The sequence below is a fragment of the Aethina tumida genome, chromosome 4 (assembly GCF_024364675.1).
Source record: "Aethina tumida isolate Nest 87 chromosome 4, icAetTumi1.1, whole genome shotgun sequence".
In the NCBI taxonomy this organism is placed as follows: domain Eukaryota; kingdom Metazoa; phylum Arthropoda; class Insecta; order Coleoptera; family Nitidulidae; genus Aethina; species Aethina tumida.
Window position 1 is genome coordinate 8,549,523 of NC_065438.1, and position 20,589 is coordinate 8,570,111.

The window sequence follows — 20,589 nt, forward strand, 5'->3', positions numbered from 1 at the left end:
TAATACTTGTATCACAAATATTTTAAAATACATCTACTTTTAAACGCATCGTAAATTAATAATTCAACAATCAGGAAGAAATGAAAATCTGAAGATTCATTACCATATTATGCAACATTTTTCTTTTAACATCTATTCATTTTGTAGTAATTTCCTTATAATATAAATAAACAGTTTCTCTTCCGTTTAGATTAACAAAGTGACTTTCGTTAATAGATTATTTTTATGGGTTCGCTGCCTACGTTTTGTTTGTGACAACATATTGAATTTTAATTTGTGTCAATTCCCTTTTTCCTCATTCCATCAAATTAAAATTAATAAACTATTTATTGTTACGAAACCGTTCTTTATTAAAGAAAATATTTTTTACATTTTATCACTAGTTGCTTATTTCCAACCCTCACGTCCTTCTTTTTAACGCTTTTCTGGATGAGCAGCATTCCATTCCAAAGACTTCACGATGGCAGCAGGAATTTCCGAAATACCATCACCTTGTGGCACGTATCCATTTTCGTCGGCGGTGTAACTGTAGACGAAATGTTGTCCTTCAGGAGAATTGAATTCGAATCCACCTTGTACTTTTTCTAAACTTTCCTCTGGTTTCACGCCTGGGAGGACTTCGCCTTCTTCGTGGACTTTGGTACCATCACTGGATTTATCACTAAAGTGTCCAGTTATTGTTAAAAAATTGAGTTTTCATAAAAAATTACACTTGGACGTCTTATTAGTGACAACATATTAAATTTTCAACTTGTAACATTTTCCTTTTTCTCCATCAATTCTTAATTTATCACATCAAGTTTTCGAATTAATAAACTATTAATTGTTCCAAAGCGTTCTTTATTAAAGAAAATATTTTTATACATTTTATCTCTAGTTGCTTATTTACAAAGTACCGTTTTCGTTGCCTTAATCGTCGTTAGGTCCAATCATCACGTCCTTCTTTTTAACGCTTTTCTGGATGAGCAGCGTTCCATTCCAAAGACTTCACGATAGCAGCAGGAATTTCCGGTATACCATCACCTTGTGGTACGTATCCATTTTCGTCGGCGGTGTAACTGTAGACGAAATGTTGTCCATCAGGAGAATTGAATTCGAATCCACCTTGTACTTTTTCTAAACCTTCCTCTGGTTTCGCGCCTGGGAGGACTTCGCCTTCTTCGTGGACTTTGGTACCATCACTGGATTTATCACTAAAGTGTCCAGTTATTGTTAAAAAATTGAGTTTTCATAAAAAATTACACTTGGACGTCTTATTAGTGACTACATATTAAATTTTCAACTTGTAACATTTTCCTTTTTCTTCATCAATTCTTAATTTATTACATCAAATGTTCGAATTAATAAACTATTAATTGTTCCAAAGCGTTCTTTATTAAAGAAAATATTTTTATACATTTTATCTCTAGTTGCTTATTTACAAAGTACCGTTTTCGTTGCCTTAATCGTCGTTTAGTCCAATCATCACGTCCTTCTTTTTAACGCTTTTCTGGATGAGCAGCGTTCCATTCCAAAGACTTCACTATAGCAGCAGGAATTTCCGGTATACCATCACCTTGTGGTACGTATCCATTTTCGTCGGCGGTGTAACTGTAGACGAAATGTTGTCCATCAGGAGAATTGAATTCGAATCCACCTTGTACTTTTTCTAAACCTTCCTCTGGTTTCGCGCCTGGGAGGACTTCGCCTTCTTCGTGGACTTTGGTACCATCACCGGATTCATAACTGAAATATCCAGTTATTGTTAAAAAATTTTGTTTTTTATTAAAAATTGAACTAACCTGTAATGGAACTTTCCATCATTTTCCAAAACGTTTTCAGATGCCAAAATTGGTATTTCTGGACCCTCTGCAGATGCAGTTTGGCATATGTAGAATAAGGCGACTACCAAAAGGAATTTGTACATTTTATGGCGTGTTTCAGTCAAGTTCTCACTAAACTATGATTATTTTCAAAGATTCTCTGTGTTTTATACTTTATCTTTTGTTTGGACTTACACAAAAAAACTGTTTGTTAATTGGTTAAATGTTTTACAGAGTCGCATTTTAATTTATTAACTATAGTTAACTGGTTTTTAATAAATCAATTGATTTATCCTAAATTTTATTTTGACTAGATTATTCTAGTTATATTAATAATATTAGTATCATCATTAACAAAAAAATTGTATGTAATTTTCATAAAAAACTAAAATGATTTGAAAAGTATGTTTGTGATTTACTTAACAATTTATATCCTATAAAAATATTTATACTCATTTAATTCCCATTTGCATAATTTTAACGAATCGTTTAGATATTAATAAATATTCAATACGGTTCTGATGATTTTTTTCATCAACTAATAATTTATTATCAAATATGTTTTCTTAATAATAATTAATTAATGTAATTTTATTTATTACCCCAACTTAAGTTATTATTGTATTAATTCAAAATTTATAATCATGTAAGTTCCTTAAACTTAAGCTAAAAATAAATGTCCTGTCAGACAAAATAGGAAGAATTAACTGAGTAAATAAATATACAAATTTGGTTGTATACATATAATATTTTAATTACTACTTACAAAATAATAGATAGAAAAATAAAAAGGTTTTATTCAACTAAATATTTTTATTGTATTTGTTTATTTATTTTTGGTAATTTTAGACAAAGTATGTAAACATAAACTTGTTTAATTAATTCAGTAAGATATGCAATAAAATATTGTCTCTATCAATTAGCAAACTGTTTTTTTACACACAAAACAAAACCAAACTAACTATAAAACGAGAATCGTCTTTCAAAATAATCATAGTTCAGTAATCACTCGACTAAGACACGACACAAAATGTACAAATTCCTTCTTGTGGTTGCTTTCTTCGGCACATGTCAAAGTGCATCCGTTTCCAACGTTGCTGGACCAGAAGTACCAATTTTAGCATCTGAAAACGTTTTGGAAAACGACGGAAAGTTCCACTACAGGTAAGTTTTTTTTTAATCACAAGACAATTAAACAACAATTAAAAATTCTAGTTATGAATCCGGTGATGGCACCAAAGTCCACGAAGAGGGCGAAGTTATCCCGGGTTCAAAACCCGAAGAAGGTTTAGAAAAAGTACAAGGTGGATTTGAATTCAATTCTCCTGAAGGACAGCACTACGTCTACAGTTACACCGCCGACGAAAACGGATACGTACCACAAGGTGATGGTATTCCGGAAGTTCCAGCCGCCATCGTCAAATCTTTGGAATGGATCGCCGCCCATCCACAAAAAGCTTAAGGAGGGGAACGTATTGTTTGTTGATACTAAACGGCCAGTGATGCAACGGAAATGGAACTTTGTAAATAAAGTGATAAAATGTATAAAATGAATGCTTTGTAAAATCAGTAAAAAAATAAACAATAAGTCCAAAATTATTCACAATTTATTTACTAATTTTCAAAAAAAATATGTATATAAAAATATTTTACCACAATATTATTACAGACAGAAAACGAAAAAGTAATAATTTTTTGTTTCTAAGTCGATAAATGAATAAGTTGACGTTGTTGATTAAAAGGCTAGCTAAACTGTGGCTGTTGACCTAGTGGTTGTTGGCCAAACTGTTGTTGAACCTGTGGTTGTTGGCCAAACTGTTGCTGAACCTGTGGTTGTTGACCTTGTTGCTGAAGCTGATTCTGCAGGGCCGAAACAGCATCAGCGATTTCTTGTGGCACTGGTGGAGGAGTTGGCAAATGATCTCCTTGAGGTTGGAATCCGTTTTCATCAGCAGTGTACCTGTATATACAAACATTTATTTACTACTAAAACCATCTAATAGATACTTTTCACTTGTTGCAACGCAAATACAATTAGCATAAATTGTGACTATTACTTTGCGAAATGTGCCTTAACGATTGTAAATGCACCTTGGTAAATATTGGCTTAGAAAGTCGTCGCTAATTTACCATAAAAATAATAATTATTCGGGCAAATATGTTCTCACCTTAAAGTGATGACTTGACCGTCAGGGGCGGTGTACGAGAAAGTTCCTTGGATCACTTGAATTAGTCCGCCGGTTGGGTTCTCTGGATCTTCGGCTGTTCCTCTCACTCTGTCGTCTTTTTTGGTGAACAAGTTCTCTTGCACCGAAATTCCGTTGCCGGTTTCGTAACTAAATGAACATTTTTCCGTGTAAATTTAAGATAATTTCACAGAAAAAATATTAATTACCTGAAGTTGACGCTGCCATCAGGACCAGTTTCCTCAGTTTGATTGATGATTGGGATTGGAGTGGTGTTTCCTGAGTTTTGTTGCTGTGCGTCCAACTGAGGTCTGGCAAGTGCACAAGATGCCAAGAAAAGGACTTTTACCTGTAATTAATATAATTTAGAATGATAAAATTAAGAGGATTCTAAAAAAACTTACACCAAAGGAGAACATCTTTGAGGATAATCCACCAAGTGCTTGTTGAAAACAAGAAGTGCAACTGATATGTTTATTACAAAAATCCGGGGTTTATATACATTACTAATATTTGTCAAAACGATTTTAATATGCCAATATGTGCTAAACAAGTTAACCTCAATTGTAACTTTAAAAGAATGTTAAACAAATATTACATAAAAGGAAAGTAATGGGAGGATATTAGATTTTATGACAATTTACTACAACACATCCTACAAATTGTATTTTAAGAAAATTTATTAATACAATTTCCCAGTTAGAATATTTTTTAAATTAATAAATTAAGCAACATATCAAAACTGTTTTACATAATATAATTTCTTTAAATTAAATTTATGATATAAGAAATTAACTTAATTAAATTAATAAATGTTATATCTTTTGTAACAGAAAAAAAAATAAAATTATTGATACTAATAAAGAAATATTGAACTAATATTATTGGTATTAAAAATTTTTATAGTCAGAATACCTAATTTTAGAAAATTCATGAATATTAAAAAACGATATGAGGTAAGTAATACAAAATTAAGTTAAAATGGAATCATAACACGAATATAAAATAAATAAATATGGAATAAATTTAATATTGAATTGAAAACAACGTTATGCATTACATATGTACACACAAAACAAACGTTTAAAAATTATGTAATATAAATATTGACTTTAAAATACCAACAAAACATAATCAAGGTTTATTGCACCAATTTTCCAAATACAACCATTACATTATAATAAAATAAAACTTCAAATAAATATGGATTAGTCACTTATTTTTATTATGAGGAAATATAAAATATTATTTACATTACAAGACAAACGTATCTCAATCAAAATTTATAAAAAGTCACACATTCATTTAGTTTTATTCATCTTTTGGAGGTGGAGCAGTTGCTAAATAAGCCAAAGCCCTTTGAATAATTTCGGGAACTTTGGGGATGTGCTCACCCACAGGCTGATACCCATTTTCATCAGCTGTATATTGAACGCTGTACGTTTTACCATCATCACCTACGTAACTATAACTTCCTAAAAACGCTTAGTAAGTTCGCAAAGAAGAAAATTTTGAATGACTTACCTTGAATTGATTCTATAGCTTCTTCCTTGTCAATTGGTTTGATGTCACCTACAGCTTCCGCTTTGGTTCCATCACCAGTTTCGTAACTGAAATGGAATTTACCGTCCGGTTCTATGTCGCTTTCCATTGAAACTATTGGCACATCTTTGTCTCCAACTACGAGGGAGGCTAAAACTAACAACAGAATAGATTTTTGGATAACCATCTTGATGGTACTGTGATCAACAGTCTTTGACTCTGGTATTTATATTTATTTTTGATGAGAGTAAGGTACAAGTTTTTGTATTTGTTTATATTTATTAATAACTGCAATTTGCGTCGTGTAATTTTTGTTTATTGATGACTGCATCGATTTGTAATTAATTACAAACAATTTGAAGGCCCACTAGAAGCTTCACTTTTTGGTTAATTAATATGTACATGTTTTAAACTCTTATCCGATTGTTGCTGTTAATGTCAATAAGAAAATAATTTTCTTTAACCTTTTGCTCATACAAATGTCAAAATCACTATTCTTCAATGACAATGAATGCATTTGTAGAAAGGAGGATGCATCCCTAATTAAAACAAGCACTTTTATTCATACATTTGGAAATTCCTTGTCACTCTTACAAGATACTCTTTCTCGGAACAATAAATCTCTGGAATGGTCTTGAAAACCTTCAGCTACCAGTGGGAGTACGTTGTGAATTGTTTTTTAATAAGATGGAAAGAAGGTTACGTAGGCATCTTGTCTGAGATAAATAACGTACCTACTGCTTCATTACTCTTGCATGTTTCAGAATTATAAGTCTTTGTTGGCACAGAATTTCTCAGGAATCTCCTATTCATGCGACTGAATGAGGAAATGGAAATTATAATGAGTAAATATAACTTTATACTTATACGGCAGTTATTAATCGTTTACCATTTAAGTAATTAATTGATTCAATGTTTGAAATTGTTTGGTTGTTAAATAATGGTAATTTACACCTAGATTTTCATTGACAAATGAAGGTAATACAAACATTATAGGTACTAATTGGAAGTGTAAAAGAAATATTATTAATTTTTATGTGAGAATTTTATTCCTTAAAAACTGCTTTAAATGATTTTAAAGTCTCTACTACTATTTAAAATTAAACACAAATTTAAATTGCAGGGTCATAAGCATTTATTGTTTTAAAAACGTCATATACAAGAAAGAAAACCATATAAAAATATAAATAAAATAATCCGAGTCGTGTTCATTCTTCGTAGCAGTGTCCGGTAGAGAAATATCACAGAAACGTCCGCCGCACCGTCCCGACCCGAGCCCAATTCGCGTCGCATCGCGGCCCGGACTCCGACATTGTCTATTTCCTGCCCGCTCTTTCTGTGGTGGATGGTTGCGAGGCGATCCAGTCGAGCGCCTTCTGAATGTTGGGCGGTATGGGCGGCGGAGTCGGGAGGTGGGCGCCCTGCGGTTGGAAGCCGCCCTCGTCGTCCGCCGTGTACGTCAACGAGATCTGGTTGCCCTCCGGATCGGTGTACGAGAACGAGCCCTGGGCGACCACCGCCTCCGGGTTCTCCGCGTCGTTGGTCTTCTTCAGGGTTCCGGTCTCTTGGGCTTTGATGCCGTTCGCCGCTTCATAACTGAAAAAGTTTAAGTTCATTTTGTGCTTTATTCACAACTTGAATGAGGAGATGTTTTCTCTTAATTTATTACGCTTAAGTTAATAGCACAAACAAATGTAATAAATATCGGGAACAACATTACAACGTTTTATAACATTGTAAAGCCGTCAATCGACAATTTCTACAATAAATCATCGTAACCTTGATTACACATTCTACAGCAAATACAAAATTCATTATCATCGCCATAATAAACATTTTTTACAATAAATTACCATAGAAATTCTTCAAGTTAGCAGATACGATTATTTTATTATGACACACGTGTGATTAAAACCGATTCAAAACATTTAATTCAGATAATCGTTGTTGTAATTGATGTAATGAAGAGTCTACATTGATGCATCTGTAATGATAGATTGTTACTTGTGACTTAATGACTTAATAAGGTCTTAAGATGTGTTATCAACTTGTTTGTCTGTTGATTTTCAATTTGCGAACCGAATAAATTATAGTAGACAAAGTTTATGCTGGGAAAAATGCAATTTGCCTAAAGGTGTCTTCATTCTCACATCATTTAAATGTGCATTGTATTAAGATAAATCATCAAAAGGTCGGGGAACTTTTAACAACAAAGTCCAAAAATAATATTCAACAAATTACATTTGTTATATATAATTATTGGTTACTTAACAACTTATATTACGAATAAAATTCAATTATTATAATAATAGTGAAAGTATTCTTAAAAAAATAAATTACATGTGTACTTATTATTAATATTTTTAATAATATAATGACCAGGAACACTCCAGAATGTTTATTTCATTAAAAAAAAAAGTAATTATATTAGTTACCTCCATTCGTAGTTTCCTTCTGGTGAGATCTCGTTAGTTTGGCTGATTATTTTGATTGGTTCCGGAGTATTACCCTGAGGTGCACCATATATGACGGATAACCAAACGAAAACCAAAGAAATCTGGAAAATAAATATTATTTAAACAAACACGTAAATTAATAAACCGTAAAGGTATTTATAAAGATTTAATCACAATTGGCAGCTTTCGCAAACGAGTTTTGCCCATTAGTAAACCAGAAATTACAAAATCAAATACCAAAAGTATCATCGGTATAAAAATAATGCTGAACGTTTGAAAATATCAGGATTTAAACATAACGTGTTTTCTTGTTGACACTTCTTTGTCTTGGAGGAAATCTTAATTTATGCTTCTAATTAAATAATAAAAATAAACTCGATTCGATTATTTCATTAAGATGAAACTAATAAGATAAATTTTTTTCAACTTATTGTTTGTTTAGAAAATTTTATAAAATCTGAATAATAATTACTTATTATATTTTACCAAATTTAAAATCAAAATAACTATATTAAAATAAGAGGTATATTTTTATAATTGTATTAAAAAATAAATTAAATTCTAATTATCAATATTATATTTTTTTATAGTATAAATTCTTATATATTTTCTTTTCAACTTTTGATCAATAATCTTTTAGGGTTAATTTTAATTTAATATAAAAATTGTTTCTATTTTGTTTATTTATTTTTAAATATACAATTTAAATGTTTAGTACAAAACATTTTATTTCTTTTTAATATTTTTTTATTTTTTTTTACTGAAAAAAACAGTTAATAAAAAAAAATAACGAATACCTAAAAGTTAGGATCAGCCAATATATTTTAGCTAATAATATTTTTCCTCTTGTTTATTATAATATTAATATTTATATATTTGTTTATCAATAATATTTAATAAAAAATTAATCAATAATTTTTTAAATAAATATTGATTCTATTTTATTATTTATTTATAAACATATATTTAAATATTTTATAGATACGAAATATTTTATTTCTTTCTTATATTTTTATAATTTTATTATTTTTTTTATTTTCTTAAAAAATTAATCAATATTGAAAAAATAATGAAAACATATAAAGGACAGCCAATCTATTTTAGCCAATAATATTTTTCTTTTTGTTTATTATAATATTAATATTTATATATTTGCTTTTCAACAATAATATTTAAAAAAATTAATCAATAATTTTATAAATAAATATTGATACTATTTCATTATTTATTTATAAAAATATATTTAAATATTTTATAAATATGTTTTATTTCTTTCTTATATTTTTATAATTTTATTACTTTTTTATTTAATTTAAAAATTTAAAGAATATTTCTTATACGTTTCTAATTTTATTACTTTTTTTATTTACTTAAAAAATTAATCAATTATAGAAAAAATAATAAAAACATAAAAATTAAGAACAGTCAATCTATTTCAGCCAATAATATTTATCTTTTTATTTATTATAATATTAATATTTAAATATTTACTTTTGAACAATAATACTTTAGGGAAAAATTAATCAATAATTTTATAAATAAAAATTGATTCCATTTTATTATTTATTTATAAACATATATTTATATATATTTTATAGATATAAAATGTTTTATTTCTTTCTTATATTTTTCTAATTTTATTACTTTTTTATTTACTTAAAAAATTAATCAACATAGAAAAAATAAAGAAAATATAAAAATTAAGGACAACCAATCTATTTTATCTAATAATATTCATCTTTTTATTTATTATAATATTAATATTTATATATTTACTTTTCAACAATAATATTTTAAGGATAAATTAATCAATAATTTTATAAATAAATATTGTTTCTATTTTATTATTTATTTTTAATTCTATTTCTTTTTAATATTTTGCCCTTTTTTACTGAAAAAAATAAATAACAAAAATAAAACAATGAAAACATAAAACTTAGACTCAGCCAATCTTTTTGTTTATTATAGGATTAATATTTATATATTTATTTTTCAACAATAATATTATATTTTTATTAATTATCTATAAACATAATATTTTTTCATTTTGGTCATTATAAAATTAATATTTTTATATTTGTTTTTTAACTTTTCAATAATAATATTTAAGGAAAAAAATAATCAATAACTTTATAAATAAATATTGATTCTATTTTATTATTGATTTATAAACATATATTTAAATATTCTATAGGTACACGACATTCTATTTCTTTCTAATATTTTAATAATTTTATTTTTATTTATTTACATAGAATGTTAACTAATAAAGAAAAAATAATGAAAACATAAACTTAAAGCTAGGCAATCTATTTTAGCCAATAATATTTTTCATTTTATGTATTATAAAGTCAATAAATTTATATTTGGTTGTTAACTTTTCAACAATAATATTTTAGAGAAAAAATAATCAATAATTTTGTAAATATTGTTTCCATTTTAATATTTATCTATTAACATATATTTTATTGGTACAAAACATAATATTTCATTGTAATATTATTCTATTTTTTATTTTATTTTTTTATTTACTGAAAAAAATCAATTAACAAAGAAAAATTTAATGAAAACATAAAACTTACGGCCAGCCAGTCCATTTTAGCCGATAACTAAAAGTACACTACACTTAATGACTACAGTACTGCAAAATGGTACCGTCCCTTGTGCCAGTACTGGAAACAAAACAATGACAATGCGTTTACAAACAGCATTTAATTGAAGCTCCTTGTATTTATACCTTCATAACACACACACATGTACTTCTATTCCTCTCGTCCTGTTCAATCCATGATTATGTTTTCCCCCCTAAAACACAATTGCACATCACCACTGGGCGCCCGTAATTACTGCCCGAGGCACAACATCCTAGCCATTTGTTTTCTTTATAAATCGTTTATCAAATTTATATTCAAACAATTATTTATTTATTCCAAAATATCCACTGATTTTTTTTCACTAACAAAAATTTATAAAAAGTTGATGAAGGGATTTTTTGACATGAATTTTAAATTAAAAATTTTTGAAACAAATTAATTATAAAATTAAGCCATTAAGAACAACAATTATCATTATTTATTCATTCTTTTTATTTAAATGATCACTGTGCAACAGTACGAGTCTTGTAATTGTGCGATAGCTGATCTAGAGTGACATTTGTAGATAATAATTTGCCAGGAAGACAAATGTAAAAGTGTTCTTTGCACAATGGCTTAATTCCTATTTCTCAACAGCTTCATCTTTCTGTTAATCTTAGTTTTTTCAACGTAATTTTATTTGATTATCGAATAACCATTGGAATTCTTGCGGCTTGTCAATTTCAACGGCTGAAATTTTTCCTTACGCAACAGGTCGTATTTTCAACTAAGTATTAAAATAAACATTATCACACCTTAGTTTCAGACACGTTAATCTTTAAGGTCGTATTGTGCAAAAGGTTCATCTTTGATTTAGATGTGTGTTGATTCGATTTGATTTTTTTTTTATTAGAGTAAAAATAGTAGTTTACATAACCCACCAATAAAACAGTTAAATTAGCTTGTGGCTAAACAGGTAACATTTAAATTTGCAAAGAAAAGTTGTTGAGTAATTAGTCACTATCACACAATTAATATTCTCCTTCGAATAAATTACTGTGCGACAAGCAAAATGTTCTTTCTTCTTCAAGATATTGGATTTTCTTTTAAAATTATTTAAAAATATCCATTACACACGACGTCCAACTGATGACCTTCACATTTAAGTAGTACTTTCAGTAAGTCCAAGTAAAAAATTGCAACCCAGCAATCTGGAAGCAATTCTACTGAAGAAAACTGAAGATTTCTTATCAATTTAATATTTACGTGTACCGCAAATACCAATGTGCATTGCGTGAGAATAATAAGAGAATAATTACTTCAAGTCGAATTATTTTGTAATAAGCCACAAGGATATATCAGTAAAAAACAATTAGGTCTTTCTATAATAATTAGAATTGAAAAATGTAGTATTCCTTCTTTAATTTAATATTAATTATGTCTTTTAAGACGATTAATTAAGAAGTAAATGTATAATTGATGTGTATTAATTATTAATTATGAATTTTAATATAAAATTTAATATGCAACTCAGTTAACATTTTATGAAAATGCGTAAAAAAATAATATAAATATATTGATGATGTGTTTTGCGAAAAATTTAGAAATTTGAGTCACGCAAATCAAATAAACAGTGAAAATGCCCACTGTCACAGCCAGGCTGAATATCAATCAGCATTTTTGCATATCTTGCACATTTTCTTGGAGTGATTCGCATTCACCAGCACACATCATAATTTTCTCATGAGTCCCCGTTAATTATAATTGTTAAGACAGAATCTATAGGAATCTAAAGATCGGCGTTCTGTGTGCATTTATTTATCAAGTCGCGGGAGATTGTTGTGGCAAAGGAGGATAAATAAAATGCAGAAAAGTCTCATCTGTTAATCAGTCACGTTCTGAAATGCCAATGCCATTGCCTGTCGCCTCTATTTTATTATTTTATGCCGATTTTTACTCGCCATTAGCGCGCACAACCACTCATCTACATGACAATCGCATTTATTACATCCACCGCGACATTGTCAATTAATAAGCCATTGTCAATTGTTGTCACTGATGGTTAAAAGCAATTAACCCCTATTTACTTTGATTTTATCATATTTATTATAATAAATTATTAATATTTACAATTATTTTTTAAAACTGAAATAATTAAATTATTACTAATAAAATTCAAAACTATTAAAATGTTTTAAATGATTATAAAATACAAAAACATACTTTATCATTGCTTAATACAAGTTTTTTTTTGCATGAGAACAAAGATTATATCTGTTTCATTGTGTACATTTCTATAATATAATAAAATGAAATTACTCTCATCAATACGACAACTTCAACAGTTATTCGTTCAAAGAATCTTACAAGGACTGATTATCCTAGACAGTGATTTATTAAGTTTGCATTTTACAGTTAATTGAATAAATTGAATTCGCATAATAAACATCTTTAAGTAACATAATTAAGCATTGTACAAGTGGCAATTATTAAATTAACACCTGATTAAAAAATATATAAATATTTTAATTTTTTCTTTTTTAATATACTTATTAACAAATAGAAATAATTTTTATGGCAAGTTTATTATCAACCTATTAATTATTTCTAATTAAATTATTATTGTTAATAAAATATATAATATAATATTTAAACACACACATATATATATATATATATATATATATATATATATATAGTGTTTTCATTTTATAAATCAACGTAATCTGGGTTGCCTGTAATAAAATTTTATTAAACTTTATGTGGTCCTGTAATTAGGGAATTCCCCGGTTTAGTTGACACACATTAATATTAATGGATTAATAAGATAATTAAGTATATTTCGGGTTTCAATTTTTAAGTAAACAGCCGATTGATGAAAAAATATAAATAATGATTGCAATAATTAAATAGAGAATTTTTTTCTTTTTTTTAATATAATTTTTAAATAATCAAAACAATTTAATATGACATATTATATTAATTATTTGTAATTAAATTATTATTATTAATAAACTATACATTAAATTATTTAAATAACATATAATTATACCAATTGAAAAGCTATTGAATTTTGAAAGACATAACAGAGCCAGTAAGTCTCCCGTTACGGAGCAAATTTGCAGACTTTTAATGTCTCTGTTGTGCATGATGTCTCACGATCGATATATTGCGTTTTCATTTTGTAAATCAAAGTAATCTAGGTTACGTGTAATAAAAATTTATTTGTTATTGTATATTCTATATTTTTCTATTTTATTATACTTTAGGAGGACCTCCAATTAGGACATTCTCCGGTTTGATAAATACACTTATTAATTATAATAAAACAATTAAGTAATGTTTATGTTACAATTATTAGTTCAATTCTAAGTGTTTCTTTACTTTTGGTCGATAGTGTATATTCTGTTTTCATGTTGTAAATCAAAGTAATATGGGTTGCCTGTATTAAAATTTTATTTGTGTATATACTCTAATTAGGGAATTCCCCGGTTTGATAATACACTTATTAATGTTGTAATTATTACGTTATCAGCTGATTGACACAAAAAAAAATATAAATATCATTTACATTAATTAAGAGAAATTTTAATTTTTTTGTTTTAATATTCTTTTTAATTAATCAAAACAATTTTATGTGACAGATTGACATAAAAATATAAATATTAATTGCATTAATTAAGAGAAATTTTATTTTTTCCTTTTTAACTAATCAAAAGAATTTTATATGACAGATTTAAAAAGTATTAATAATTATTTATAATTAAACTATTAATAATAATAAAATACATAATATAATATTTAAATAGCATATAATTTATATTCCGCTTTCATTTTGTAAATCAAAGTAATCTGTGTAGCGTTTTAGTAAATACATTATTAGTATTAATAAATTAAAAAGGTAATTAAGTATTGTTCATGTTGCAGTTATTATATTATCAGCTGATTGCATTAATTAAAAGAAATTTTATTTTTTTTATTATTCTTTTTAATTAATCAAAACAATTTTATAACAGTTTTTTTTAAATCTATTGATAATTCATAATTAAATTATTATTAATAGTATTAATATAATATTTAAATAACATATAATATATATTTTAATTATATGCATACTCTATATTTGTATATTTTGTTTTACTTTGAAAGGTCTTCTAATTAGGGAATTCCCCATTTTATTAAATACACTTATTAGAATTAATGGGTTAATAAGATAATGTTCATTAGCTGATTGACATAAAAATATAAATATTAATATAAAAATTATATTTTTATTTTTTAATAATCTTTTTAACTAATCAAAATAATTTTAAAAGACACATTTCTTATAAACTAATAATAATTTTTAAGTAAATTATTAATAATAACAAAATACATAATTAATAAAGTTAATAAGAAAATTAAGTAGTGCTCATCTTGCAATTATTAATTTGTCAAATGATTGACATAAAAATATAAATATTTACTACGTTAATTGAGAGAAATTTTATTTTTTTCTTTCTTAATATAATTTTTAAATAATCAAAACAATTTCATATGACTGATTTATTATAAACTATTAATTATATGTAATTAAACTATTAATAATAATAAAACTTATATAACATATAATATATTTTGTATTTTCATTTTATAAATCAAATCATAATCTGCCATAGATTAATCTCATAAAATTTTATTTTATAGTCTTCATTTGTCTATTTTATTTGTAATTACATAATTCCTCATTTTGGTAAATGTTTTTAATAATATTATAATTTATATATAATGTCAAATTTTAAGGTCATAAATATATTTAACAAAATTACATTTAAAATTCCCAAAACAAATAATTTAAAATTTTCATAATAATTTAATAAAACTGCGACTTTTTGTTAGTTTATATTTTTTCTACTTAAATAAATAATTTCCGACATACATTAATTTAATATAATCATAATTAAGCGTAATAATTTCAAAATTTAGACACAATTTACATAATAAATAAAGTCACGAAAACTTTACAAAAACATGTAGAATCGTAAAAGGACAAAAAAAATGGCTCGATCATTTAAACAATTAAAACCGTCCGGATTGTTTCAAACTGAGAGCCCTGGCGATAGGTTCCGGAACTGGCGGCGGGGTCGGGATGTGAGCTCCGGTGGGTACAAATCCTTCTTCGCCGGCGGTGTAGACCACCCTGTATTTCACATTGTCAGGTCCGACGTATTCGTAGAAACCGTCGGCGGCGATTCCCTCGTCCTTGGTGCCTTTCTTCAGCAGCTTTCCGGTTTCTTCGGCCTGGATTTTGTTCTCGGTTTCATACCTGAAAGTTTATGCAATATTATTTAATAGAATCGTATACTGTGTTGCCTATACATCTATAAACTACATGATTATATTTATGGTTCCTTTTCAGTGTATAATTTAAAGTATTAAAAGAACATTAATTAAATCTCAAACAATTAAAATAGGTGTAACTTACTCGTAGTGATAGATTTCTGGTCCAATATTAGTTTTTTGCCTGAGAATTCTCCATTTTCCTTGATTTCCGTACAATTTTGCGTAATCGATCTTTGGAATTGCATTTACTACTGGAGCAGGTTGTCTTACTTGGTATGTTGGACGGAAATTTGTACTAGAACCAGCATATTTATCGCCTACATGACGATAACGTTCTGAAATAAGACAAAACTTTCACTACTCAGAAACAGATGGCGCTAGGTAGCTGAAGTATTTTGGAATTTTTTGATTTGTAAAAACCTTCCTTATTTTCATCCATACATACATACAAATAAAAATTGTCTTCAAATTTATATGTAGGTGAGATTATTACGAATCTTTAAACCAGTAGTATATAATTTACTAAGAAAAATGTAACATTTTAATATGAAAATAAAATAAACCCACAGTTCACATAAAAATGATTTATAATGATATGAGTCACTTTATTTTTAAATAACGCAATAAATAGACAAATAACGACACTTTAACAACACCTAATTGTTTCCCCATCCGATTACCATAAATAATCGTTGCCAATGTGCAATTATGTATCTTTTGTAATTATAATCTATATGAGAATAACCTTTCGGAGGTGTTGATGTCTAAATACGTCGTCTGTTAATTGGAATTTTATCACGAAAGCATTGATATTTAAGCACAGTTATGTCAGGAATTTACCAATGTTGTCTTTGTAAGCCCCACTTCCGTCCGGCCTGTATCTTCCGGTGCCGTCGTCCACGTACTGGCCACTGTTGTCCGGAATGTACTGGCCGGAAAAGTCAGGGATGTATTGACCGGAATTGTCGTAGTACTGGCTGGAAATGTCTGCGTAACAGACCACCAGGCAAAGTGATAACACCTAAAAATAAACGACATTTAATTATTTCGTTTTAATTAAAATATTTCTGAAATTAAAACATCCGGTGGCAAAAATTATGTGCATATTTTTCTAATAAAATGCGTCGTCGTTCACTTTTCAAGTACGTCTGTTATTGCTCGAATCAAACAAGTCATGAGCGTAAAAGGTTCAGAAATTAATAAACTTAATAGGGAAATTAATTTATAGTATATAAAATATTAAGGTCAGTTAAACTTATTCTTAAACCCCGAGTAAAATTAATTTGCAACATTTGCTCTTTGGTAAATGGAAAAAGTTCAACTAGTACAGCATTAACAGGCCATAAAATAATCTCCGATTCGGATTTACAACAGACATAAATTATTTTGTTGTTGCTGTTTCACCTACGTATTATTTAGATCTTCTTAAGTGTCATTGTTGGCATTTTCAATCTGTAATAAAATGCATGAGATTCTGGTGTCATGTTTGCGGAATTCGCAAGGGTAAATTATAATATGGCACGAACTTGAATATGGATATTAGTTAAATTGGATTAATCTTGAATGTATTTTATTTATAACTTTATTAATTTATGTTCATGTGTGGTTTGATTTATGTTTAATTGATATTTGTAATATGCGATGAACTTATAGATGTTATAAGTAATTGCAATGCGGAACTTATTAACTTAATAACATCATAAAATTAATATAAATATTTAATATAAAATAATAAAATTTATTTAATTTATTAACTATTTTAATAAATATTTTAAAAAATAGTCATTTTTTAAAGATCTTTTATTTATGAAAATTATTAAAAATAATTTAGTACTATATATGATAAATAATTGCAATGCCGAAATATTAATTTGATTTATTTTATAATAAATAAATAAATTAAATAAACAAAATTAAATAACTCAGATAAATAATTTATTTAAAATTAATATAAAGATATACAATAATATAAAATAATGATATTTATTTAATTCTTCAATGTATTTTTACAAATATTTTAAAAAATGTTTATTTTTATTTGAATAAAATAACATTTTTTAAATTATTTATTCTTCACAAAATGATATAATTATTTTTTTTTTTTTCATAATATTATTTAATAGTTATATATTTATTAAAAATATTTAATGTATGTATTATATTTCATCATAAAGTATTTTACTAAACAATTAATAGATTATTTAAAATTACTTATTTAAATTTTATTCATTGTAAAAATAAATTGTTATTTTTTTAATTTATTTTGATTATTATAAAATTATATTTTTATCATAATTTATATTTTTTAACCGAATATATTTTAAATATATAAAGTGTACATTTCATATTAAGTATTCTTCAAACAATTTTTAATGTAAGAATATTAATTACACAAAGTATAAATTTCATATTAAATATTTTATTAAAGAATTTTTAATATAAGAATAATAAATATAATTACTAATGATAAATTAATAAATTATTCTACTTATTTAAATTTTATTTCTTGTAAAAATTAATTATTTTTTAAATTTATTTTTAATATTATAAAATTATATTTTTATCATAATTTATTTTTTAAACAGAATATATTTTACATATATATGTATTAAATTTCATATCAAGTATTTTATTAATATAAGAATAATGAATATAATTACTAATGATAAATTAATAAATTATTCTACTTATTTAAATTTTATGCATTGTATAAATTAAATATTATTTTTTAAATTTATTTTTATTGTTGTAAAATTATATTTTTATCATGATTTATTTTTTAAACAGAATATATTTTACATATATGTATAAAATTTCATATATAATATTTAATTAAACAATTTTTAATATAAGAATAATAAATATAATTACTAATGATAAATTAATAAATTATTCTACTTATTTAAATTTTATTTATTATTTTTTAAATTTATTTTTATTATATATTTTTATCATGATTTATATTTTGTAATTCAAATATATTTTACATATAAATATATACATCAATTTCATATTAAGTATTTTACTAAACAATTTTTAATATTAGAATATTAAATGTTACGAAACATTTTATTCATTGTAAAAACAAATTATTAATTTTTTAATTTACTTTTCATTATTATAAAATTATATTTTTATCATAATTTATATATTTTAAACCGACATACAAGTATAAATTTCATATTAAATATTTTATTAAACGATAAATTAATAAATTGTTCTACTTATTTAAATTTTATTTATTGTAAAAATAAATGATTACTTTTTAATTTAATCTTCATTATTATGAAGTTATCTTTTTATAATCATTTATATTTTTAAACCGAATATTTTAAATATAAGTATTAAATTCAAATATTTTACTAAACAATTTTTAATATAAGAATAATAATTGTAATTACTAATGATAGACGAATAGATTATTCTACTTATTTAAATATTCTGCATTGTAAGAATAAATTATTATTTCTTTAAATTATTTTTATTATTATAAAATTATTTTTTATCATATTTTTTAACTGAATATGTTTGAAATATATATTAGTACTAAATTTACAAATCAAATGTTTAAACACTTAGTAAATAAGAATTAGTTATTTAAGTTGGATTATTCATCATAAAAACAAATTGTTCTTTCAGTTTAATTTTAAGTATGTTACATTCATATATTTAACTCCTATATTTGTTAAAAATATTATGGAAATATATTGTATATATAAATACAAAATATATAAGCATAAGTATGACTAAATAGTTATATTCATATAAAATTTGTAATAGAAATAAGAATTACTACAACCAGCAGTAATAACGTGATATATGTAAACGTAAATGGTAATGTATTCAAAATGCCATAAATATAATGTTTAATTAAATTTTTCCTCTTAAACTTTAAAGCCTTTAAAAAAGTGTTAATTTAATTATATTATGCTTTAAAATAAGTACAAAAGAAGGTACATTTTTAAATTTCTTCTACAGTGTTATAATTAAAAAGAAGTAGCAAGAACATTTTTAATTTAGAATACCAATAAAATTAAATTTGGATACTAACGTACTGAAATATTTATAATATTAAAAAGGTAGGAAGTTATAGGAACAAACAATTGGTGATGAATACAGATATTACTTATCGCAAGGGCATCAATTCTTCCACCAGCTCTCGCCATCAAATCGTGCACAAGCAAAAGCGTAAAAATATGTAAAAACACAATAAAACTTACGAGTAACGTCTTCATATTAGCAAAATGTCGAACACACTTGAACGGAATCAGCGCGACGAACTGTTCTGAACTCTGTGCAGTTCACCTTATATTTGAATAAACATAAACAGGGTGTGATGTTATATATGAACTGATAGATTTCACAGGGCTGTCAATATTTGTAGGAGGCTGCCTGGATCAATGTCAACTTTTGCATAACAAATTTCATGGGCGTACGTCACGGGGAAAAATTTACAATTTTCACACCTTAGAAAATGTCTATAAATATTTTTATTTATTTGTGCAAATTTCTCATACTCGACCAAAACATTATAATATGTAATTACAAAGCAAATTTTAATTTTAGGTCAGTTTTTTACTAAATTAATATTATCAAATTGAGTATTATTATACAGTCCCTAATTTATTAAAAAAAAATTGTAATTTTTCGAATATTTTAAAAATTTTCAGTCTAATTTGATAAATAAATTTAATAATTTTAATTTCTG

General features: G+C 25.6%; 7 protein-coding genes across 7 annotated transcripts; 1 reads left to right on the top strand and 6 right to left on the bottom strand.

Moving 5' to 3' along the window:
• Nucleotides 1-414: 414 nt before the first annotated feature.
• Nucleotides 415-1,269, bottom strand: LOC109596076 (endocuticle structural glycoprotein SgAbd-3-like). Its single transcript, XM_049966379.1, has 3 exons — nucleotides 1,265-1,269; nucleotides 952-1,193; nucleotides 415-635 (listed from the first exon to the last, which is right to left on the bottom strand). The coding sequence occupies exons 1-3, from the start codon at nucleotides 1,267-1,269 to the stop codon at nucleotides 415-417; spliced, it is 468 nt and encodes a 155-aa protein (XP_049822336.1).
• Nucleotides 1,270-1,351: 82 nt separating this feature from the next.
• On the bottom strand, nucleotides 1,352-1,942 carry LOC109596112 (pupal cuticle protein 20-like). Its single transcript, XM_020011568.2, has 2 exons — nucleotides 1,782-1,942; nucleotides 1,352-1,725 (listed from the first exon to the last, which is right to left on the bottom strand). The coding sequence occupies exons 1-2, from the start codon at nucleotides 1,904-1,906 to the stop codon at nucleotides 1,479-1,481; spliced, it is 372 nt and encodes a 123-aa protein (XP_019867127.1). The 5' UTR covers nucleotides 1,907-1,942; the 3' UTR covers nucleotides 1,352-1,478.
• An 862-nt stretch (nucleotides 1,943-2,804) lies between these two features.
• Nucleotides 2,805-3,397, top strand: LOC109596113 (larval cuticle protein LCP-17-like). Its single transcript, XM_020011570.2, has 2 exons — nucleotides 2,805-2,966; nucleotides 3,018-3,397. The coding sequence occupies exons 1-2, from the start codon at nucleotides 2,833-2,835 to the stop codon at nucleotides 3,262-3,264; spliced, it is 381 nt and encodes a 126-aa protein (XP_019867129.1). The 5' UTR covers nucleotides 2,805-2,832; the 3' UTR covers nucleotides 3,265-3,397.
• Nucleotides 3,392-4,674, bottom strand: LOC109596085 (endocuticle structural glycoprotein SgAbd-8). The gene is made up of 4 exons (XM_020011536.2): nucleotides 4,393-4,674; nucleotides 4,198-4,337; nucleotides 3,971-4,138; nucleotides 3,392-3,762 (listed from the first exon to the last, which is right to left on the bottom strand). The coding sequence occupies exons 1-4, from the start codon at nucleotides 4,405-4,407 to the stop codon at nucleotides 3,546-3,548; spliced, it is 540 nt and encodes a 179-aa protein (XP_019867095.1). The 5' UTR covers nucleotides 4,408-4,674; the 3' UTR covers nucleotides 3,392-3,545.
• Nucleotides 4,675-5,190: 516 nt separating this feature from the next.
• LOC109596087 (larval cuticle protein 65Ag1) lies at nucleotides 5,191-5,732 on the bottom strand. Its single transcript, XM_020011538.2, has 2 exons — nucleotides 5,513-5,732; nucleotides 5,191-5,463 (listed from the first exon to the last, which is right to left on the bottom strand). Exons 1-2 carry the CDS (start codon nucleotides 5,715-5,717, stop codon nucleotides 5,300-5,302), a joined length of 369 nt encoding a protein of 122 aa, XP_019867097.2. The 5' UTR covers nucleotides 5,718-5,732; the 3' UTR covers nucleotides 5,191-5,299.
• A 909-nt stretch (nucleotides 5,733-6,641) lies between these two features.
• LOC109596086 (endocuticle structural glycoprotein SgAbd-4-like) lies at nucleotides 6,642-10,725 on the bottom strand. Its single transcript, XM_020011537.2, has 3 exons — nucleotides 10,569-10,725; nucleotides 7,966-8,087; nucleotides 6,642-7,126 (listed from the first exon to the last, which is right to left on the bottom strand). Exons 1-3 carry the CDS (start codon nucleotides 10,581-10,583, stop codon nucleotides 6,847-6,849), a joined length of 417 nt encoding a protein of 138 aa, XP_019867096.1. The 5' UTR covers nucleotides 10,584-10,725; the 3' UTR covers nucleotides 6,642-6,846.
• Nucleotides 10,726-15,436: 4,711 nt separating this feature from the next.
• On the bottom strand, nucleotides 15,437-20,219 carry LOC109596105 (larval cuticle protein LCP-30). Its single transcript, XM_020011561.2, has 4 exons — nucleotides 20,102-20,219; nucleotides 16,722-16,902; nucleotides 16,024-16,216; nucleotides 15,437-15,864 (listed from the first exon to the last, which is right to left on the bottom strand). Exons 1-4 carry the CDS (start codon nucleotides 20,114-20,116, stop codon nucleotides 15,618-15,620), a joined length of 636 nt encoding a protein of 211 aa, XP_019867120.2. The 5' UTR covers nucleotides 20,117-20,219; the 3' UTR covers nucleotides 15,437-15,617.
• Nucleotides 20,220-20,589: the final 370 nt, after the last annotated feature.